Genomic DNA, 24885 nt, shown 5'->3' with positions numbered 1-24885 from the left:
TTTTCCGTGGAACTGCTGGCTGGTTAAATCAGCCCTCAGTTTAAGCTTTTCCTGCTCTCCAGTGGCTATTTGGTCGCTGCCCTTCTAACCTGCTTTCTCTACTGCTTTCTTTTGAGCTGTTAGAGTAGTTGGTATGAAAGAACTTTTTAAGCAGCACAGTTTCCTGCTTGAAGCTCCCTGGGCTCCTGACCAGCTGCAGGGGGAAAGGAGGCTGTTAGTACAGCATGCAGACCCCACAGGAGGTTGGTGGCATCTGCCTCCTTGCAGCCCCCTGCCTCATTCCCTCTGCTTTCTTGCCCAGGACTAACTGCCCTTCTTTATTCCCCCCTCCCCCCCCGCCTCACCCCACCCCAGCCCGCCCCACCCCGCCCCTGCAGGACCTGGAGTTCTACTTTGCTGGTAGTTGTTGGAATCAGTGATTCAGGAAGTGGATTGTTCTAGGATCCTTGCTCCTTCCTGCCTGGAATCAACTTCCTGCCCAGCTCCTTTGCCTCCTGCAATACAGAACTCTGCACACTTTCTGACCTGGTGCAGCTGCCCCTACCTGCCGTGCTGTCATCTGCTTATTTCCACTGGGTTGTAATGCTTGACTCCCTCCTGAGACTGTGTTTTTTAGGTTAGGTTCTGTTTCCTTCATTGTTGTGCCCTTACTGTTCCCACAAGTTGCCCTACAATTATTTGTCTTACTTCATTTGGGCAGCTGTAACTAACTGTCCTAGACTGGATGGCTTCCAGCCGTGAGAAATGTATTTTCTCACAGTCTGCAGGCTAAGAAGTCCAAGATCAAGGCACTGGTAGAGCTGGTATCTGGTGAGGGCCCACTTCCTCACAGTCAGTGGTCAGGTCACTGTAACCTCATGAAGGGGAAGGGGCAGGAGATATATCTGGGGCCTGTTTCATGAGGGCACTAATTCTGCTTATGAGGGCTCCTGTAATCTATTGGGTGAATTTATTAAAAGTAATGTTGATTAAAGGCATTGAACTTATGTGAGTTAATGATTTGGTTGTTTTCTATAAATAATACCACATGTAAGAGCTTATTCAGGAAAGCTTTTGCCTTTTGGCTTAACATTGGTTGGACCTCAAAAGGAAAGATAATATGTAAAACAAAAGTGCCTTGAGCCGGGTGTGGTGGTGCAGACCCATAGTGCCAGCCAGCACCTTGCAAGGTTGAGGCATAACAAATTTAAAACTAGCCTGAGCTATTTAGTGACTTCTCAAAACCTTGTTTCAAAACTAAAAAGTAAAATAAGGGCCAGGTTGCAGCTCAGTGCAAAGACCTGGGGTTTAATCCTCTTGTGTGTAGGGGGGACAATACCTTGAAATTTAGTGTAGGATGTTTGAACTGCTTTTGAAGTCCTTTATTTTTGGAGGAAAGAAAAATCTATGTTGATGACAATTGTATTTTACTGGCCGATGACTTACTGTTTTTGCTCTTTAGAAAGAAGATTACAGGTTTATGCCATCTGATTGCAACTAGAATATCCTAGTGAAATAAATGAAAAACTTTATTACCCTTCCACAAGACGCTAGAAGACTAATGAACTAGTTGAGTAATCTCATGTGCATTCTACCTACTACCCCTGGTATCTATAAAAACAAAATTCTAATGTTAAGCAATGATCATGGCCTGCTTCCTGCTTTACTGCAATTGTTTGGCACTTTTAGATATACTGCTTTAAAACCACGTTTCCTACTTAAAAATGTAAAAATGTTACTTAAGTTTATTTTTCTTTTAAAGTTTTATGAAAATTTCCCATGCTAAAATAGTTGTAACCTATTCAGGGACAATTTGTGTATAGTTTTTCACTTCTCCAAAATTTTAATTTTAATGTGGTTTTATAATAAACTTATTTTAGGAAGCTTTTTCTTTAAAGATTTTTCTCAGGTGCATATCATTCTTAGGTTGCAGTTTGAGGTCAGGGGGAAATCAGGGGGAAATCAGCACATTTGTGAATCAACTTTTTTTTTTTTTTTTTTAATCAGTACCAGGGATCAAACACAACCGCGCGCTTGCAAGGCCGGTGCTTATGCTGCTGAGTTAAATCCCCAGCCCGTGAATCAACTTCTTATTCGCTTTTATCCCTATTGGTCAGCCTAGTGCTTGGCACATAATATTTATTTAGTAAATACTTATTGATTGAGTAAACAAGGTTGTACTGTTTACTTTCAAAAATCTATACTTACTAAAGATTTGACACAGAAACATGGGCAGAAACAAGATTCCTACTATGAACGTATGATGTACAAAAACTAAAAACATATTTTTATTTTCTCAGATAGACTAAGTTTTAATCAAGACAGAAAACACTTAAACCTAATAGATGTGAGCTCTTTTTATTTTATAGATTTTTCTGTTTTACTGATGGGGTTAGTGTAAGAGTGATTTGCTTTTAAAAATTTAAGTATCTTGATTGTCCAGTTTGCAAGAATCATTTGGTTCGCCAGTGAAAAATGGTTGAAGGAGTAGGTGAAAAACTGCAGGACTCTGTTATGTAATGACTTTTTGTAGTGCTCTGAAGTATTATGTAAGAAAAAACTGCAGGGGCAAAGAGCTTATTTTTAAAGCGCATGGAGATTATTTAACTTTAAATTTTAGTATGATATAAATGACACTAATTTGCACTGTATTTAGGTAAAAGTAAAATCAAGATAGTGTTTGTTCCTAAATTGCTAAAGAACCTAATGTACTCAAGAGATTTTGACAAAAGTCTTACATTGGGTGATGGTATTAAAGTAGACTTCAGTTACTTACAGACAGGCTTTCTTTAATTCTAATACTTTTATATAACACTCTTTATCACTTTAAATGGTTTCATTTTTATGTTCCTAATTTTGTACTAAAATACATTCAGATATTGCAAAGTAAGAAGTCTCTGAGATCTATAAAGTAATATCATTACATATTTTAATATATCTATTGAACTTCTAATATTTCTAACAAGTAAACACACTAGCAGAAAAAAAATCCCTTGAGAATAGTTAATATATGAACATTGCCCACAATTCTTTGGTGCTGTCTCAGTGGGTAAGTGATGCTCGTATAAATTCTTGCTTCCCAAGACTGAACAGCTCCCTTGACCTTCCTGCTCGAAAACCCAGCCCTGACTTTCTTCCTGTAAATTGTGTTGAAACTGAAATGCTGTTGTAGTTGTATTTGGCTGGGTTGCCAAGGAATACCACAGTATTGCCTTGGAACATATTTTCTTGAGAAGTCTCAGAGGTAGGTATGTAGTCAGAAAATAAAGCAAGGCAAAGCATTTTATACTTATTCACAGTATTCTGGCTCCAGGATCCAGTATAAAGCTCTTGTAAGCCAGGCCAGACCTCAAAGATCTCTAGGCTGAGTGATGAATGTTCTAGAACAAAGCGGGCCATGGAGTCTTCCTATCAACTACAACTGTCGCACAGAAAGCTGAATTTCCTTAGGTTCTAACACTGATTTCATGGAAGACCCCAGCGGCCTTGGAAAACCTCAAAAGAGCTTTGCTTCCAGGTCCTGAAGACAAGCCTATGCACACACTGGAGAGGAGTCTGTAGAGGAGCCCGGGGGTCACTCTTTCTGACTAGGTGGAAGAGAAAAGAGATTTTATCCACATGGACTGGGCCATCGGCTCCCTTGAGGCTGACACTATCCTTCTAAAATTCTTTTTTGTTTGTTGGTTGCTTGTTTCTTTTTTGTGGTACCAGGGATCCAACTCATGACCTTGTACTTGCCAGGCAAGCACTTATGCTGCTGAGCTAAATCCCCAGCCTCCTTCTAAAATTCCTGAAGACCTAGTCTCCATTATTTGACTCCTGTTCTCTCTGAACTCTTGCAGTTGTCTTTTACCCCAGGTATTTTCTGCCAATATAACAAATACCTGAGATAACCAACTTACAAAGTGAAAAGGTTTATTTTTGCCTTGCTGTTTTAAAGGCATCAGCCCATGCTTAGCTGGCCTTACTGCTTTGGGCCTGTAAAGGGGGAAGAGGTGAGGATACCGTAATCCCCTTTGAGGACACACCCCTGTTGACCCCAAGTCCACTTCTGTAAGTTTCCACCACCTCCCAGTAGTGCCATCCAAAAGCCTCAAAGCTCAGCACAGAGGTTGGGGGGCCCTGAAGATCCGAACTGTATCACTCATCACTTAACAGAAACCGTCTTCTGACAAATCAGTGAGGACTGAGCAGTCAGTAACAGCCCTGCTGTTGGTCTGCTTTCTCCTTCACAGGAGAATAACAGGGCCGACTCCTCCCTTTTTTTGAAGTACCATTCTCTTGTTATTTAAGGTACTTGGGATAAAAAGATAGGTACAACACGAGCGGTCCTCTTAAAGTATTTATAGTTTGGTTGGAAAGACAGATTTTTGAAGTTATTTTAATGAGCTCTCACTTAGCCTCACCATCCATTTTCAGCTCCATGAAAATGACTCTATAAGTATGTATTTCCAGCTTCCTCTCTCGTTAGCTTCGTTTTTACCTTTTTAGCAATCTGCTAAACATCACTTTCAAACTCAGTTTTAATGTCATTTCCCCTGCTGAAATCTGCGTCCCTATCAGTGGTAGAGCTTTTCCCCCACATGATCTAGACTACACTTCAGTGTCATCTTTGAGTCTCTGCTTCTATTTATCCAGTCATGGAATAAATTCCTTCTGTACACAGTACACAGCCCAGCACCTGCATATTCTTTTGGGGGCACTTCTCTGGAAATGTTACTCTGCTGACATGGGCAGGCACTAAGATCCACAGTCAAACTGACTTTTCTAATACCCACTTTTCTTCCATCGAATTGAACTTGCTGCTTCGTATGGGTACCTCCCACTTTACTGCATTCCTGCCTGCAATACTGCTGTCCCTCTGCAGGGCCACATTCCCTTTACTTCAAAGCCTGGTACATTGTTCATCTACTTGTGCTCTGGGGTCATCCATCTTCAAGTGCATCTTTATCTGTCTTGCAGCATTTGGGACTTTTGTTTCTATGTTTTAATTGTAGTTATATATATATATATATATATATATCATAAAATTCATCATTTAAAGTATACAGTTCAGTGGAATTCAGTGCTGTCACCATGTTGCATGACAGTCACTATCTAGTTCCATAATATTTTCATTACTCCAAAAGGAAACCCTGTGCCCACTGAGCAGTTGCTGCTTGCTTTTCCCTGCCTCCCAGCCTCTGGCAGCCCCCAAGGGCTTTCTGTTTCTAAGAGCTTTCCTATTCTGCATATTTTACGTAAATGAAATCATAAAATAAGAAACAGATTTGCTAATTATCAACATTTTGTGTTTTCAGACATGTCTCAGTATTGTTGGTAAGGTACTTGTGATCTGATTTATCTTTGTGTTTTACTCAGACCTAAGCACAAATGCCTGAATGAAACACCATCTCTGTGGAACAAGGAATAAGGATTAATATATACTTTTTCACCTGACCCCAAAATAAAACGTTTATTGTTTAATTTTATATAGTATTTTAAGAAAAAAATCAAAATACTTTCTAGTCCTTTCAGACTCAAGGGGGAAAAATCAGTGGTTGATGTTCCTCTGATGCCACAGATTTTCTCCTTCTGTAATTTGTAACCTGGCAAGGCTAAGAAAAACCCATGCACTGTACTTAATATCCCACATGCTGGGGGTTTTTGGTTTCTTTGGCTTTCATTACTGCTAGGGATTGAACCCCAGGCCTTAGTACATGCCAGGCAAGCACTCTACTACTGAGCTACATTCCCAGTGCTTTTCTAAGATATTTTTAGTAATGCCATGGTGACCCACAGTGTTGCTGCCTAATGCTAGGTTTGTATAGTTTCATAGCATGAGAAAGTTGGGAATTCTAGCATTAATGGGAAAAAAGTAGTAAGGACATCTATTATTATCATTCTGATGAACTCAGATGTATTAAATATATGCTTCCCATGAGAAAGAAAAGAGGAGCTCTGTTAACGTAGTTTTTTTATAGCATGTGTGGGTCCTGCAGTGTTTTAGAAAAATGTCACTCAATAAGCAAATAGGCAGCAAAGTTAACAGTGACTCCCTAATGGGATAAATACCATAAAAAAATAAAGCATCACAGGTGCTGAGGTGGCTAGGGCCAGGGAGTGTAAATGCAGTCGAATGAATAGGCGGTGTGTTGGAATGAATAGCAGGTTATGAAGGAACCACACAGATCTAAGAGGGGCATGTTTCAGGCAGAGGAGCCATGCCCACCTTCTAAAGCCGTGTTGATATAGGGGAACAAAACTCCCAACCTTCTAGGTGTCCAGTGTTCTTGAAAGTCAAAGAATCAATTTTAGGAATAGTGGAGGTTAGCAGCAGAATATATTAATTGAGAGAAAGAAAGCTTGTGTCTGAGAGAGAGACAGAAGGGGTCCCGAATGGGTTGCCAAAGACTCTTTTCCAGGGATTTTTAATAAAGTAACATTATAAAGTGAAGCAGGTCTAAGGTGGGGTGAACATGGGAACTTGCAAGGTGGGCATGGGGTAGGACAGAACTATGGTCAACCTAAGATGAATTGCTCAGGTAAAATTGATTAAATCAGGAACAAATGGGGAAGGGAGTGATGTAGCAAGTTGGCATGAATACAGAGCAGTGACTTTTCCCATAGGGGGTTAGGATGGCGACTCCTGGCTTCCTCAGGGTGATAAAGACCAATTTAGAATATCAGTCCTTAGGATATGGGTGCATTTGCTTGATCTTGTCTTGAGATCTGGCCTACAGCAGGAGGTGTCTGTCTCCCCCACAGTTGCAAGGTATCTGGTCTTCTGCACTGGCTCTTTCAAGTGCCCAGCCCTGTCTGACGGCCCATAATATTTCTGTTTAACTTAGTTGCCTGTAACCCTGTCGTTGCACTTGAACTCCAGACCTTTTACAAGCTACTCTTTGACCCCTGTCTACTGTCCCAGCTACCTTTAATGTCTGTTTTCATGACTCAGTGCCGTTGCATTATTTCCTCTGTCTAGAGCTCCTGTCTTGATCTTTATCTTCCTTGAGGGAAATCACACTTCACAGTCCAAGTGAAAAGTGAAATAAGAACCATGCTCCCGTCCCCATCTCCGCCCCTGTGAGAAGAGCTAGTCTCTGGCTTTATTGCCTCCTTTGTGTCTTTTCTATTTTTACTGCCCTTAATTAATTTAAATTGTAGGTGATTTGTTTAAAATTCTCCTCTGTCAGGTCTTTAAGAACAAGGACTGGAGCTTGATCATCTCGGTAGTATCAGTGCCTAGAACTTTGCCTGGGACAGGAGGGGTGCCAAATGACTAGTAAATGCTTGGGTGAATGAGGGAACGAGGGATGGGGAGAGGGAGCAACAGAAAGAAGAAAAAAGGAAGGCAGCGAATGCATGTAAAAATCTTTTTTCTTTCTTTTTAAAGGAATGGAGCACGTTAAGAAAAAGATACCAGAACTAAAGTAAACTGAGATGACTTTAAAATAATTCCAGAGATGTTTCCCTACATTTAGCTAAAAACCAAGTGATCACTATGGTCATTGAGATTCTGATTAAGTCACAATCAACCTGAAAGCTCACCTATATTTCTAGGGTGGTAACCTTCTGAAAGTAGGAGTGGCTTGGGTTTGTTCTTTAAGTCTGTGTGTTTTTGATGTTCTGGCATATTGGTGGGTTAGATTACAAGAATGCAAGCCTACATCTACTTTCTGTATAACCACATCCCTTGTTCAACAGCCTTGGCTGGGAAATAGTACTCTGTACCAAAAACAAGAAGCTTAACAATTTGCTGTCTTCTTTCCAAGCAACATTCACAACTTTTATAGGTCGAGGTCATAGTTTTAAACTTCATGAAACATTATTGTTAGATTGGTAGGTAGGAAGGAAATGTTTAATTAAACGCCTGTGGCCTCCAATTGCTAGCAGAATTCTGCATTTGGAGGTATTTTAGTATTCTGTGTTTATTGGCTAGGAGGAAGAAACAAGTCTTTATTTATATTGTTACTTTGTAAAAATCATTGCTAGATGGGACCAAAGTCCTCATGACAGTATTTAACAGTCTTTTAGTGTTTTCTTGGGTGTTTTTTTTAATACTAGTAAACCAACTCTCACAAATTCCCTGTGGATTGTAGTAATGCATTCTGGAATTCAATTCCTTTTATTATTATGTGATTTGAATTTCAGAAAGGAACTGCAGTAATCCCAAAGTAAACACTTTACATATGTGAGGATTCAGAATTGGTAGGCCTTTTGTTGAGCTAATCACAGATGAAAATGGTAAAATCATATGCCCAAAGAACAGCTGGACTCCACAGAGAAGCAAGGTTTTGCATTAGAGGAAAAGAATGTTGCTCTGAATCTGAGCAGTCAGAAAGTGGAAAAAAAGCATCAAAAGGATAAAACTCACTCACTGGGGTTAGAAGTTACGAGAAAATTTGACCTGACGGGAGTCCCAGAGGAGAGAAACAGATTTTCTGGTTAGTTATTCCAATAAGCATAGTTGAAAAATTATACCAGAAAAATTCCTAAATTATAAGTAAGAACATTAGTGAAACATTATGCATTTTGTAGTCGGTCTTAAAAGCAAGAGGCAACTGTGTAAAACCACTATAGGGCTAGGATTTAAGAGACTTTCTTCAGAAAGAAAAAGGAGGAGTGCAGTCTTGTAGTAGAGCACTTGCCCAGCATGCAGAGATCCCAGCTGTCTCTCCAGCATGGTGGAGGTGGTGGTGGGTAAAAATGTATGAGACTGGGAGACTTAATAAATTTAAGACTTTTCCCCATCAACTGAAACCAAAGCTAAATTAAAAAAATCAAAAGCCTAATAATGTTTTAATCTAGATTCAAAACTACCTTATGAAAGCAGCACATTCTGAAACTCTTGAAAGATGCCACATGATTTTGTCAAAGAAGTAATTTGACAAACTATTTTTAACTGCAAAAATACTGAAGTGCAGCATTAACTGTTAATAATTAATCTCTTCCTCACTGAACCATTCGTCCTTACAGTTCTTTGAAACACTTTACTGCTATATTAGCAAATATTTATTGTCTCTCAGAGGTCTTTGGGAAATGTTTTTTAAACTTCTGTAGTAACCAGTGAAACATCAGAAGGACAGCAGCTGTGGCATTGCTCACCGTGGTCAGCGAAGTTTGGAGAGAAGGTGATCCTACCATGTCTCTGGATTCTTCTTTGCTGAGTAAGCATGTCTGGGTAGATGGTTTTTAGGTTGTTTACCAGTGCAGTTACTCACCTCTACCAGCAGTGTAGGGCATCTTGTTAATACTACAGGGATGGACTGGGATGTAGATTAATGGTAGACTATTTACCTACCATGTGTGGGACCCTAAGTTCACGATGGATAAACCACACAGTCTGAGTGGATAGTAATGGCAAGGAACTTGGTGCTGTGGGTGGCGGAAGATCTCAGAGGAGGTCACATTGAACCTACTGTTTTGGTAGAGATGCAGCCATTTTCTAGGTGCTGAAGACATTTCATGCAGAGGCCCATCTTACTACAGTCATGACAGTGGACCTGAGACATGAAAGTCATATCAAACAACACCTCCCCACAAGGTATCATGGAGCGGCGGTATTTTCATTGGTGACCTTAACATGTGCGCTAAAGGGGTCATGGTAATTATTAAAGCAGTATTTACAAGTTTTTGACCATATAATTTTCCTTATTGTTATAGTTTTACTTCTTAATTTAGATCAGCCATTTACCTATAATTATTACCTGAAAGACACTGAATTAAACCTCTTCCACTGGCTGAATTTTTCTCAATTATAATATGTACAATATATCCAGGTGGTTAAGAGCCTTAATCTAGTTAAAGTGATTTTAAAAGTATTGTACACCTATTTCTTGAAAGTTGACCACAGTTTATACTCAAAACACGTATTGCAACTTTTAACTTCTTTAAATTTGCCTTCAATTTTTAATTCTTAATCTCTAAATTATTTTTATATAATTTCAAGTGTTAAAATAAATTTTATGATTTAATTTCATCTTTCTCTATTCAGCAACATATAAAATTAATTTCATCTTCATTCATTTAAAAAACTTACTGATAGTTGGTTACATATTTTCTTGGAGTTTTGTTCACTTGGTGCCTTCTCTTTGCATATATTTAGTTAACCCTCTTCTCATTTTTCCAAAGAAAAATTCCTCCATTTTTTTCCCTGAAAAATACAAAAATACATAAATAGGCATTTTTTTAGGTTTAATTTTTTTTTTTTTTGTCTTTTTCCTTTTTTTATCCATTCCGGGGATCGAACTCACGACTGCCTGCTTGCAAGGTAGGCACTTATGCCGCTGAGCTAAATCCCCAGCTCCAGTTATTTTAGGTTTAATTATTGCATACATGGTCCAATTGTGGGGATAAATGATGGATAGTAACATTTTTCCCAAGGCCTTCTTCATGTGAGTACCTTTCAGATGCTTATGGCTCAGCAATTCCCACCTAACTCAAGAAGGTGGGTTAAAGACATCTGAGTGAGGATGTGAAACACGGAACATTCTGTGCCTACACTTACACAGTCACATCTTACAGATGATTTAAGGAATAATACATCTCACTTTGAGGTATAAAGTAGAAATATGCGTCTTTCAGAGACTGGCATTTTGACATTTATCTTTTAGATCATGGTAGTAGAAATAGGGATTCCAAAATCCATCATATACCCAATAAACCCATTTTTTTAAAAATGTGTAGGAAGTTGTTGTTTTTTTTTTGTTTTTTTTGTCTTTTTCCTTTTTATCGGTACCGGGGATTGAACTCACGACTGCCTGCTTGCAAGGCAGGCGCTTATGCTGCTGAGCTAAATCCCCAACCCCAATAAACCCACTTTTTAAATATAGCAACATCTAATATTGGCAGACTTTTCTTAAAGCATTTTTTACCTTGTATATGGATTTAAAGTATGTTAATATCTTTCTTTTAATACTGAAATTTCTGGTGAAATATTTATTCCTATCTATATTCATTGTGATTTCCTATTTTCTGTTTTATACTGATTTTTTTTCTCAATAAAGATTAAAAGTACATTTTAAAAAAATTGTATCCCAGGTCTCCATCTCAGTAATTGGTTATATATTATCATTTACAGTAGGATGTGTGTAAGCCAGTTTATTCCAGTAGCCTTGTGAATAAAGAAATGTTACAGAATTAAGAATAACAAGGATGTTATTTTTTTATTTAAAAGGAAAAAGAGAACAAAACAAAGCAAAACAGTATAAGGGTACAAGTAATACAGAACTACAAAAAGAAAAACAGTAAGAAATCCCCATTCAATAGATTACACATTATCATCTTAGAGATAGTTGTTCAAGTCACAGGATTAAAGCATACAAAGTGGACATTCAAACAGTGAGACTGCAAACAGTTGGGTTCAGTGATCCAATCAAAAACATTAATATGGTCATCTATTTAACACACCTAAACACACTTGGAATTGTATCCTTTAGAACACTTTCTTTCCCTCACTTTTTTTTTTTAACAAGGATGTTATTTTACAGATCCTCTTCTGATTTCAGGAAAACTACTTCTTTAATGCAATAATTGTATCTAGTAAGTTTTTTCTATTTCTAAACAAAATAAAAAAAAATGAGATCATAGGAAACTTATAGTTTACTAGACATTATGTGCTTTTCCTAATTTGTCACTTGTATTATTTGAAAAGCAAGAGTAAATTAAACACTTCCAAATGTATACTTTAATAAGTATGAAGTATATAAACAATTAAGTAGGCTTGTGAAGAAGCTGACCAAGATACATAAATTAGAAGATCTAAGTATTCATCTAAATTTTCTGTATTATTTTGCAGAATATTTATTAAGGTTGGTTAATATATAATTTCTCATGTCATTTTGGAAGTCTTTTGCTGGAAAGATCATTCTGTTGTCTGATGACAAAGAGAAATCACAATCATTAATCTGGACCTCCATGCTGAATAAACTCCATTTCTTCTTGGGATATTAATTTCCTTCTGTACTTCTTAGGTAGCATTTTTATTATTTCTGCAGGGTGGACCTGGGCGCACCAGCAACTCTGGTGATTTACTCCCCTTAGAATGCTGTGAAATCACAGAAGAGTTAGATGGGATCCCTGCCGATCTCAAAGCTTCTGATACACCAGGTTTAGGATTGTCTCTTCTGTCAGAGAACCTTATCAATGGTATGGCTTGACTACCTGGATGACTGGGTTGGCAGATGCCATCCTGCAGCCCATCGTGGTCCTGGGAATGGGCAGCTTCTGGGGCGTGAGCACCCTGCCAACATGTTAATATCTTATTTTTGACAGAGACCTATACCTGCTAGGTATAATCTCGACCACTGAGCCACACCCCCAGTCCTTATTATTATTGCTTTCTGAATTTACAGTATGATTTTTGAGTATTTCTTGATAATAGTCTACTCCTGTGTTGCTCAGAGTGTGGCCCCTGTACCAGTAGAGTGGACATTTGTCACTAAGGTGCTGATGAGAAAGTCGGTCTCATCATTGCTGCCTTCCACAACTGAATCAGAATCTGTTTTTTAACAAGATGATGTGGTGATTCATGTACGCATTAAATTTGAGGACACTGGTCTGAACTTGCTATTTCTACCTCGTAGCCTCCCACTTGTATTCTTCAATTCATTGTTTTTATCTGCCAACCTTGTGAAAGATGCTATGACCTATTAATAGCCGAATGTGGACAGTACTTCTCAACCTTTGTGATACATTTCCAGCATGTACTGTCTTGAGGGTTAATCATTCTGTGGCTTACATTCAGGGTTGCACATTGAAAGTATTTCTACCTGGTTTCGCCCTAGAAAGTTCTTTTTTGATCACTGGCTTCCTATACATTCTTGGGCCAGAGTATACCCAGACAGCAACCAGGCTAACAGGAAGAGAAACCTTGTTGCCTTCAGAGTGACTGGCGTTGTTAGAACCTGGAGAAGAATGTGACAGAAGCACAAGACAATTGTTCTTAAATATCTGAAGGTTTCTAGAGGAAGAGCAATTTGGTTTTTTCATGTAGCTTTACAAAGGTAGAAATAAAAGTAATGAATGAGTACAAACTTAGAGACAGATTTTGTAATTATATTAATTTAAAAACAATTTGAATATTTCAACAATGAAGTACAGTTCTTTCAACTTAAAGCATAGAAGATGTTGAATCAAGGACCACTAGGAACCTTGTAGAAAAGGCTAGGTGATCTAGATTTTTTCAAACTTCTAATCCTCACTGCTTTTTTGATGCAAAAAGGGGAAGAAATATTATTGTACACATTCAGATTATTTCTTTCATTAGACCCTAATTACACATAAATTTTGTGGCCCTTTCTTGAGTATTAGGACCCTGCATTTTTTTTTTTTTCCTGTGTGGATGGGTGATATCTTTCAGTGTGTGCCACTTTCCATTGTGTATCCAGCAACTGGTCATTGTATATCTAGGCACTCGTTCAGTGTCTGACTGGTCATTTTAATCGAAGGAGATAAATATCTCCATGAAACAATACTGGTCATTTTAATCTAAGGGAGAGATATCTCCACGAAGCAATACTTAGAAACAACTACATTCTTTTTTTTTTTTTTTTTTTTTTTTTATTGGTACCAGGGATTGAACTCATGACTGCCTGCTTCCAAAGCAGGCGCTTATGCAGCTGAGCTAAATCCCCAGCCCCAAACCACTTTACTTTCGTTTCCTCGAGGCACTGGCCTGGGGAGTGCTTTTCTTTTCTTTTCTTTTCTTTTTTTTTTTTTGTCTTTTTCATTTTTGTCGGTACCGAGGATCGAACTCACGACTGCCTGCTTGCGAGACAGGTGCTTATGCCGCTGAGCTAAATCTCCAGCCCTGAAACACCTACATTTTTTAACATAGTTGTAACAGCTCATAGTCAGATATTTTCTTATTATAGTTTAGGTGATGTTCTATATGTATCATTTTTTCATAGTCCTAGAGATGAACATACTTGTATTTTCCTGCCAACTCCAAATTTTTGCTGTTTCTTATATTTGATTCCCTCGTGCCTAGTTTTAAATTCCATAGACCTAGAAAAAACTGATATTGAATGTTAAACCATTAACCTTACGTGTTTACCATTGTTGATAGTTGTTCATTGGGAAAGTCAAGAATTAAGATTGTAAATCATTTTAAGTATGTAACAATCCTCCCAAATGCATCTTGCACCTATTTATATCTTTCAGTCATTGTGCTACCGTTATAGCCGAAATAGAGTATCTCATCCCTGCATCCATATAATTGCACCCAACAAGCTTTCCTGCTTTTGCCTTTGCCTCCCCTTTCCAGGCTGTCCCATCCATCAGTCACTGTGATCCTCTTAAAACCAAAGTTACATAAACAAAGTTGCATTTGCAAAATGAATCTAGGTTTGAGGGAGAAGAAACTTTAGAGATCATGCTGCTTTTAAATTACTAATTTGGAATGTGACTGAGACATCACCAGATTACACTGACTCTCCTTGAAATTATTTAGATTAAATGATGTGTTGCCCAAAAGGACAGATAATACGCTGGGTGTGGTGACATACGCCTGTAATCCCAGCACTAGGAAGGCTGAGGCAGGAGGAGTGCTGTGAGTTTGAGGTCAGTCTGGGCTACAAAGTGAAATCAAGATCTGGCTGAGCTATACAGTGAGACCTTGGGTCTCGAGAAAGAAAAAAAAAAAAGCCAAGTAACACGTGTAGATTTAACTCTTTGTTATGTGTATGTGCCTTTTCTCTCTTTCTATAATACATGGAAAGCACCAAACTCACAAGCGACAAAAAACTTACAGGCTGTCTGCACAAAAACTGAGGCACAGACATGCAATGGCAAGAGCCAGGCTCACAAATAAAAGAAGGTTATTTTCAAAGTTCTCCTTATGAACAAGGTTTCATGATTTTCCTGGGCAAGATTATAGGTGTGCCGGGAGTCAGGGCATTCCTGTCTGGCCAGCTCAACGAAGGGAGAGAAAGAGCCTTTCAAGTGAGCATTCCCAGCATCCTCCTTCCCTTGCCTGAGCAGCCAGAGGCAGAGAGCTGGCTGGGTTTTCATTTAACTCTGTGTACCTCAACAAAACTTCCTTTCTAGGGCACATCAGGGTTATTTCATTATGGAAAAGTGTGTTTGTGTGTGGAGGATAAAAAAATGAAAATGTAGAGAAATCAATTTTCTTCCCATAATTTGTGTATTGGTAAAGGGCATAGTTATAATTATCCCATTTTCATTAATCTGATATAAGAAAAGGAAAAGTAATCATCTATTCAGCAAATTTAAAGGGCCTTTTCTAAATAGGATACATAATAGATGCAATAGCTCCAATTAAACTGCTGAAAAATGAAATATTTAATAACTGCCAAGTGTAGGCCAGTTTCTGCCCTGTCAGCATTCTGAACAGGAAGACTGGGTTCTATCCAAATACTGCTTACAGTGGTCTTCATTATAAGAGCAATTTATTTCCATTAAAGTGAAAATGAATATTTGTTGACAGCGTTTCTAAAGAGCACTATAATAGGTGAAAATGCTGAAATAAGCAGACTGTGCTTTGCTTCTGGACAAGTTGCATGGTTGTCAGATGAGAGGGCATCTTGAAGTCAGCTTCCAAATCAGTGGTTTGCTGTCTTAGTGAAAATTAGAATCACCTGATTCTGAAAAGCCGGATGCTCAGGCCACACCCCAGACCACGTAAATCAGAATCTCTCGGGGTAAGGACTCAGGATTTTTAAGGCTCTTCGGTGATTACAGTGTGCAGCCAGGACTGTGAATCACTCTTTAAATGACTGGCCTTGCAGCTGCACTTTACCCAGCCAAGGATTCCCAGGGAGGGAGGCTGCTGGGTGCTATACGGGAGCGATACCTGTGCCTACTGGGGCACATGAGCTCAAAGGCACCTGCTTTCTCAGAGCGACTGGATTGGGATCTACTGGCATCCAAACTGTAGTGGCATTAACTGGGTCCTCCTTCTGTCACAATCTCAGGATATCTGTGGCAGTGCTTTGATTTTTATTAAAGGGTCAGGAACCTTGTTTTCTTCTGAGACCCTTTTTTTGGCAGGAGTGATTCAAGGATTGTGTGTGTGTACACATATATAAATATATATGTTGTATTAGTGTTTACTAGAGAAACAGTAGGCTTAGATTGGCCACCTGCAGAGTCAGGTGTGGAGGAGAGTGCCAGAAGGCCATCTATGCACTGGGAATCTGAAGAATCCAGTCAAAAGTCAAAGGCCTGCAGCTCACTGCAGATGTGAATTTGCACTACCGAGCAGAAGAGTCTGTGCTGGAAACCAAGAGCCAGACATGTAAGGCAACATCAGAAACTGGAACTTCTCCACAGAAACAGAAGCAAGACTTCCTTCTTCTTCTCTGTTTATTCCATTCAGGCTACCAACCCGTTGGTTGGTGCCCCCTACACCCAGCCTGGGTCTTCCCTCTTCAGTAAATCCATCATCAGTCACACCCAGAACTATGTTAAGCCAATCAGCTAGGTGTTTCTTACTCAAGTTGACAGTTAGCTATCACATATGTACACAGATATTTTACCTTTTAGACCAGTTTTAGTTTAATAGCAAAATAGATCAGCAGGTGTAGAGAGTTCCCATTTATTCCCTAACCTACCCTACATGTTTACAACCTCTCCCATTGTCAACATCCCTACCAGAGGGTACTTTTGTCATAAGTGATTGACACATTCATTGTCACCCTGAGTCCATAGGTTACATTGGGGTTTACTCTGGGTGTTGTATATATTATGTTGGTTTGGACAAATGTGTAACGACATTTATCTCTAGTTACAGAATTGTATAGAGTAGTTGCACTGCCCTAAAAATCCTCTGTTTTACCTATTCATTTCCTCCCTCTACTTTAGGCCTAGAATGTCCTCCAAAAGTTTTGTGTTCAGAGATGGAGCTTTGGGAGGGTGATTAGATCATGGTGGTGCTATACTCAGAAGTGGATTAATCCACTGATTCATGTGCTGTTAGGAGATTGGGCCTGGTTGGAGGGATGAGTCACTAGCGGCCTGACCTGTCCTGGAAAGGTATAATCTTGTCCCTGGCCACTTCTTGTCCTCTCTGCTTCCTGGATATGCTACAAGATAGGCAGGTTTCATCTGCCATACCATTTCTGCATTGGAGTCAGCTGACCATTGACTGAAACCCAAGATCAAACCACTTCTTTAAATTGAATATTTTGTCGCAACAAAGCTAATACACTACTAGCCCTTAACGTCCCCTAATGTTTAATATTCCCATACTTTACCTTTTCCAAATTGATTTATAGTTAGATCATACAGTATGCAGCCTTTTCATAGTGGATTCTTTCACTTAGTAGTATGTGTGCATTTATATTTCCTTCATGTCTTTTCAATCCTTGACTACTCATTTTTTTCCTAAATGATATTCATTTGTCTGTATGTATCCTGGTTTATTTATATATTCACTAAAGTATATCTTGATTTCTTCCAAGTTTGAGCAATTGTGAACTAAATTGCTGTGAACATTTGTGTGTAGGTATTTTTTTTCCAACATAAGTTTTCAGCTCATTTGAGTAAATACTAAGGAATATAATTATGTATGTTCAATTTTGTAAGAAACTGCCTGTCTTCCGAAGTAATTGTACCATTTTGTATTCCAACCAGAAATGAATGAGAGTTCCCACGGCTCCCTATCCTCACCAATATTTCATGTTGTCAGTGTTCCAGATTTTGGCCATGCTAATAAATGTGTAGGGTAGCTTGTTATTTCAATTTGTAATTCTCTAATGACAGATGATATTGTGCATTTTTTCATATACTTACTTGCCATGTGTAAATCTTCTTTGCTGAGGTGTCTGAGTGTTTCCTTTATTTTTCAATCTGGTTATTCTGGGGTTTTATGTATTATTGTTAATTTTGGGTAATTGCTTTTGTAAATATGTATTTCGAAAATTTATTCTCCTGGTCTATGGCTTCTTTTTTCATTTTTCTAACAGTGTTTTATGTTCTATGTTCTATGTTCTATTCTGTTCTATGGAACAGAATACTAATTTTTATGGAGTCAAGCTTATCTATTCTTTTATGGAATGTCTCTTTAGAATTATATCTTAAAAAGTTATTGTCATACTATAGTCATCTAGACTTTCTCCCATGTTATGTTCTAAGAGTTTTATAATTTGGCATTTTACATTAAGTCTGACTTAATTTTTGAGAAGGTTGTGTGTCTATGTTTAAATTCTATTTTTTGCATAGGAAATCTAGTTGTTGCAGCACCATTTATTGAAAAGACTGTCTATACTCCATTGCATTGCCTTTGCACCTCTATGAATTGACTATATTTATCTGTGTATATTTCTGGGCTTTCTATTGTGTTCCTTTCAAAACCTTGTATGTTCTTTCACTAATGCCACACTGGCTTGACTACTTTAGTTTTCAGGTGAGTCATAGAGTTAGGTAATATCAGTCCTCCAACTTCATTTGTCTCCTTCAATAGTGTGTTGGTTATTCTGGGTCTTTTGTCTGTTTGTATAAACTTCAGAATCAGTTTCTTAGTATCCAAAAAACCAAACCAAAAGCAAAATAAGAAAAAACTTGCTTGGATTTCTACAGGGATTGCATTGATCATATAAATCACCTTGGAACAACTGACATCTTGACAATCTCAAGTCTTTCTATCCATGAACATGGAATATCTTCAATTATCAATTCTTTGGTTTCTTTCATCAGAATTTTATAGTTTCTGTCATATAGAACTTACTAGTATTTCATTAAACTTTTAAAGTAATTTTGGGGGATGCTAGTATAAATGGTATTGTGTTTTTAATTCCAAATTCCCATTATATATTGCAAGCATGTAAGAAAGCAACTAATTTTGTATCCTGAAACCTTACTATGATCATTTAGTTCCAGGAGGGTTTTTTTGTTGTTTCTTTTGGATCTTTTACATAGATGATGCTTACATCTGTGAATAATGACAAATTTTATTTTTTCTTTTTCAATCGGTATAAATTTTTACAGAGTCCCATCTTTTGACCTTCCAGTGGTACAAAAGTATACAACTATTCTGTTTTTCAGTTTCAGTTCAGATATGTTAAGATGCTTTGCTGTTATTGTTTTGGTTTTTTGAGACAAAGTGTCAGTATGTTGCTCAGGCTGACCTTGAATTCACTGTGTAACCCAGGCTGGCCTTGAACTCTGGGTGATCTAGGCTGATATAAGTATTTTGAGCCTGTTTAATGTATATTAGGCTAAGCTATGATGTTTAGTATATAAGTATATTAAATGCGTTTTTTCCCTATGATATTTTTGACATGTAATGGGTTGATTGGGTTTGCAACCCTATCATAAGTTAGATCATCTATATGTTCTTTTCTTACTGTTTTAGTGAAGACTTGAGCATGATAATATAAAAGAATGGTGACAGAAGGCAACCTTGCCTTTTCCTGATCTTAGAGGGAAATATAGTTTCTCCCCACTAAGTATGAATATTAGATGTAAGTTTTTGTAGATGTTTAAAAACAGATTTTTAACATGTAGCACATCATATATGTATTAATCAGGCATCTCTGGTGTAAGGTAGCAATTAGAAGGGTTTGTAATTCGTAGATTATTTGTAGAGTAACTATAATTTTGCTCTATAACCATATGGGTGTGTGTATATGTGATAACTGTACAGAAGATGCTTAGCAACAAATATACCAAAACATTTGGTGTTTCCATGTGATAATTAAGAATGTCATTTTATTACACATAATGTTATGATAATGAGGAGTACATAAGCTATGTTTCTGAGGGCTGTCAACCATTAAATTGTTCATCACTCACCTGTATGTAGCATCGTTATTTTAAAATTTAGTCAAGAGTCACACTGTGGATAGTCTGTGGTAATAGTCAAAATACACTTATTGATAGAAAAGCAAGCTTGTACATTATAATGAGATATGATGAGAGTTACTGAGAGTTCAACATGAGGAAGTAAACAATGGCTCAGAAGTGAAAAGTTTCCACCATTTAAATGTAACTCATGTTCAAGAAATGCAAAAAGCCAGAGGTTTTTTTTTTTCTCCCCCCTACAGAGTAACAGACTCTAAATAAGTGGCAGGAAATTGCTCCTTTGTTATTCAGTACTCAATCTTCCATTTTAGAAGTCTAGTTTGTTTATAGTGGTTGGAATAGTTTTAAGAAAGTCATTTGTCCAGTACTTTCTCTAAAAATAAGCCAATATAAAAATTTAGGAATCCTGGTAGAAATACCTGGTTAATAATGAAATTATGGATGGTAGAGTTTCAGATTCTTTTGCCTTTTTGCTTGTCTTGTAAATCTTGTAAAATCTTGTAAAATAAATCCTACAGGGATAGAAATCCCTGGGGAGAGTATAGTCTCTCTCTGCTTGACCACCTAGTTTAAACCAGTTCCCAAAGAACATTTCCAACTCGTAGTCCAGGATTCCAGAGACACATGGTCTGTATTATAAAACCAGCTCTGGCTTGTGGATGTCTTGAAGAAACTTGACCCTGACATGGATATTTTCAGTAAGAAATACTAAGTAAGTGACAGAAACTAAGTGACAAAGATAGGCACTTGAAAATGCATATTCTAATAAAGAAAACCAAGATTAAAGGTGAGAAGGGGCACAGAAAACTACCCTACCCTATCCATCCCTACACATAGGGAAAATGACCAAAGCTAAGGTGAAAAACCGCAGCCCAGTGAAATGCATTTCACCTGGAGGATTAAGGGCTAGAGTTCAAAAGTCATCTGATTCTGTCCATACCATTTATAAAACGTCTTTCATAGCTTGGCCTGGGAGATTTGGCAAAAGTAGCTCATGTCTGAAAGTCATTTGAAGAACGCACAGGGCTGAGATTTTCATCTTGTCAAAGCAATAGGGCCAAGTATATTAGGGTGACAGCAGCATGCAGGGTTCTTCCTGAATTTTGTGGCAGCTGCAGATCCATTGCCACTGCCCAGTGAAGAGGATGTGGACACTGCCCCATTGCTTAGGGCCAGTGTGGGACACTTGAATATGAAAGAGAAATCTAGAATTGACAGGCAGGTCGGTAGATATAATGCAGTCACAGATGTTGGAACTGTCTGAAAGAAATCAGATGGGTACTCAGCTGGCCTTTCCTGCACTTCTGTGGGACTTGTACCTCATTGCCTTTCCAGCCTCACAATAGTGAATACAGTGTTGGCTGTGTCCCCCACTAGGACCTCACTTGAAGATGCTCTAACTATAGGACCCCAAAGGGTCTGTTGAAAAGAATGGAACTCATATTACTGGTTTCATAGCTTCTGCTTCTCTAACAAGAAGAATACAGAAACCTATCTGTAACCTATTGTTGACAGTTCCTGTGCCTCCCAATGCCTCTCTAGTAATGGCTAATAGTCATGGGGGTCTCATTGTTGTCAAGCTAGTTCACTGGTGGAGACTATTGTTACTCTTATTTGACAGATGGAGAAGTGGGCTCAGGAGGTTCAGGGCCAGGACTCCTGGTAATGTTACCTACACAGCAGAAGCGTGGACTTGAGTCACCTGACTCTCCTAGCTGCTTCCCTGCCAGCAGGATACACCAGGTGCATTTGTGGCCTGCCTACCCAGCTCATTGACTTCCATTTCTCTGCATTTCTGCTCCTTCTCAAGATTCCATCACATTGTCAAGGGAGTCTCACCAATGAATCGGTTCTCTGTTTCACAGTTCAGAATGCCTGACGTTTTAGCGTCAGCACACTATAGTTTACATTTGCTTATGAATGATTAATTGACTCTTTGCCTTAGTAGAACTTCAGCTATATGAGAGCAGGATACGTGTGTGTGTGAGGGGGGCTGATTTTTGTATTGCTGGGGCCTGAAATTAGTAGGGATTTAATGAACATGTATTGAATTGGTGACAGAGCTGTCTCCCAGGTGTCAGAGCTGATATGACTGGTGGTTACTTTCAGTCTGACAGCAAATTGCTGTTAATACAAGCATACATGGCACCTTACTGACGCTCACTGTCATTTTAGTTTATTAGCTCTTTCTGTTTCTGATGGCTGGTAGACAGAAACAAATGCTGAAAATTCAGGAGCTACATATGAGTTAATTTTATGAATGCTCTTGGTAAATCTGCATGTTGCAACTCCCTGCCTCTAAATCTCAGTTGCTGTGGTGATGCTTTTTGGACTTACTTTCAGCTGAGTGCCCCTGGGAGACACTTCTGTTGTTCAGAAGTGTTTGTAGAATTTTTTTTTTTTGTCTTTCTTTTTTCAGCAGTGTGTATAAATGTCTTCTTCCAATGCAATGCCACCTTTCCAAGGTTTCTTTCATTACACTGCCAGGTAACAAAGCATAGACAAGCAGCCTACAGCGGGTGTAGGATACGAGAGGAGGGAGCTTTGCAAGCAAAAGGCACACAACTCCTTTAGACAAAAGAGTAAGGGAGATAGATAATGTAGGCATTCAAGCAACACATAAAGAAAGAAAATGTACTTAGCACTGTAAGTTAGTATGCGGAAAGGCAATATGGTTCCTTCTAGTAAGAAGAAAGTTTTTACTGAAAAGTTTTCAAGCAGTACTTATACAATTTTATTTCACTTCCTGCAGGGAAACCAGTGGGCAGAGTAATAAGCTTTCCCTCCACCTGTGGGTGGTGGTGTCTGGTCATTCTTAGGTGATAGAACAATTTTTCTTGTAGGAAGAAACTTCTGTATTATGTATTATGCAATGGTAGAGCAGCTGGAAATGCCTTTCCTTCCCAGTCTCTGTCTACTGAAACATTCTGTGCCTCACCACTCACCTTGAACTGTTATCCTGCAGCACCTTCCTGATACCGCCCTCTGAATTAATCACTCTGTGCCGTACTTCCATAGAACACTTACATGTATTTCAGTTCATCTTGGAGTTCTACAGCTCACTTATCCAGCTATCTCATTTGAAGATTGTAAGCACATTGAAGGGCTGACACTCGTGTCTTTGACTCTCTCCACTGTATTTTGCACAGAACAGAAAAATAAAAGTTTGCTCAAATAAACAAGAGAGCAGAATGGAATATTCCCGGGTCTGTGATGACTGGGATGGCTGGAAAAGAAACCGGAGTGTCCCCCATGGTGTGATAAGAAGCCTCTGAGAGGCTCCAAGGAGGGCATAATTTAATATGCCCCGATGTCCCTGGCCTTTTCTCCCTGCCCCATCCTGTCTATCTGGCAGGCTCATTTCAGTTGGTCCACAGGAGGCTCCTGATGGGTCTCTTCTTCCTCACTTTTTCTCTGTGTGACTGGTCTTTTAGCTGTATTCACAGCTCCTTTTTTTTTTTTTTTTTTTGGTCTTAAAGTGACATTTTTATAATCATATTAAGTTGTAAAATTAAAAAATAACACTGACTTTTCTAGAGAATGAATAGAATCCTTAAGAGTGATAGATTTAATTTTGGCTGAAAGAAAGAGAAAGGAAAGTGCCAGACTATTTCTTATAGTGAGTGAAGGTCAGCCACTTAAGCCGGCAGCAATAGAAAGAGTATTAACAAGAAGTAGTTTTAAATCCTATCCATCCCTCTAATACATCGTCCTCAAGAAAAAAGGCTTACAATTCCTCAAAGTGAGTTGTCAAACTCAAATGAAATGTCAACATATAAGCTAGGAATGAAATAATAATTATAGACAAGTCCTATTTATACATCTGTTGTGTCAACAGGATTTCAGATTGTGTTAGATGTTCCAACTTGAACAAAGAGTGGTGCATGTTGTGTCTTGGTGTTGCCAGTTATGGAGTAGATGTGGAAAGGGAGTGTAACTGTATAAAGAAAGGAAAGACTCAGGGTTTCTCTTAGAGCAGCCTCTCCTAGGGTTGTGACTTGGAGAGAAGGTTTCTGTGTGTTGACGCATTAAGAGTCCTGGAGCATCATTGAGCCTCCTGGTGATCACTCACCCTTCTGAGGTCCAACTGGTTTATGAGCACAAAGGATGACAGCAATCAATTCAAGGGGAAGCATCCTTCAAACCGGGCCGTTCACCAAAGTGAGTAACTACTATTTCTGCCATAGTGTGCAGCTGGATTTCATTTGTTTTACCACCTCCACTCTTTTCTACAGTAGTGTTTATTGGTAGCAATTAAATCTCTGTTGCATGAGAAATATATTATTTTTGATAGAGAATGTATATTTGTGGAATCATACTTTAACACTTTTTTAAACATAAAATTAAATTACCATGCTACATCTTTATTTTCTAAATGACAAGGACTCCTACCACAGTAGCTTGTCATAGTTAATTATTCCTTGATATTACCAGATATCCTGTCTATTTTAAAAATTTTAATCATCTAATAAAAAGCCATAAAGTTTAGTTGTTTAAGTATAATCCACATAAGGTCTGTATATTACAATTGACTATCTTCTTGGAATTTCTTTTAATTTCTAATTTCTGCCTTTATCCTGGACCTACTGTGTTTTTGCCATTTTTTGCTGTAGAATTTTCTAGAGCCTGAATTTTTCTGATTGTATCACTGTATATTGTTAATAACTACTATATTAACGTTTGTGTAGGTATAACATACCTAAATCAGAACGAGAGGAATTTCCCCAGCTAGAGTAAAAAAAAAAAACATCTTTTAATCACCACAGCCTCAAACATGAATGAATTTGTGACAGTCCATTTTTGCTGGAGAACACTGATGATGGGAATGTTCTCTGAGGCCTCTTTGTGCTGTTTCTGTGTCAAACTATTAATGGTGTAGAGCAGTTGCCAAGGGATTTGTCATTTGGGGTCCAGGGTGAGGAGCAGTCAGATTTTCTCCCCAAATTATCACAGATCACCTCTTGTACCCTTCTGCAGCTGAAGCAATGTTGATTAAGTGAGGTCAGATTTTGGTTTTGGTTTGGAGGGAAGATACTTGTGTTAGCTTTTTAGAGTTACAAAGCACTAGTCTGTGTGCTTGGGAACTTCGCTGAAGCATAAACAAAGGCGGAAACTTTGATGATTTAATTAAAATTAAATACAAGAGGCCAAAAACCAAAT

General features: G+C 38.3%; 1 protein-coding gene and 1 pseudogene across 4 annotated transcripts in view; one reads left to right on the top strand and one right to left on the bottom strand.

Moving 5' to 3' along the window:
- Positions 1 to 24885, top strand: part of Map3k5 (mitogen-activated protein kinase kinase kinase 5) — a 202445-nt gene that overhangs the window by 28848 nt on the left and 148712 nt on the right. Inside the window, exon 1 of one of the 4 annotated variants that reach the window (XM_063232997.1) lies at positions 8096 to 9128. The exons of the other annotated variants lie outside the window; for them this stretch is intronic. Coding sequence (XP_063089067.1) covers positions 9104 to 9128 — 25 coding nt within the window. The 5' untranslated portion in view covers positions 8096 to 9103. Of the gene's footprint in view, positions 1 to 8095; positions 9129 to 24885 lie in introns of those variants that run through there. 4 annotated transcript variants of the gene reach the window in all.
- On the bottom strand, positions 11863 to 12162 carry LOC100721239 (alpha-ketoglutarate dehydrogenase component 4-like; annotated as a pseudogene).

Source organism: Cavia porcellus, unplaced genomic scaffold, assembly GCF_034190915.1.
Source record: "Cavia porcellus strain 051 isolate PalLab524CR breed Dunkin Hartley unplaced genomic scaffold, mCavPor4.1 scaffold_22, whole genome shotgun sequence".
NCBI lineage: Eukaryota > Metazoa > Chordata > Mammalia > Rodentia > Caviidae > Cavia > Cavia porcellus.
The sequence above is the reverse complement of the archived record's forward strand: the minus strand, read 5'-3'. Positions and strand labels throughout refer to the sequence as shown.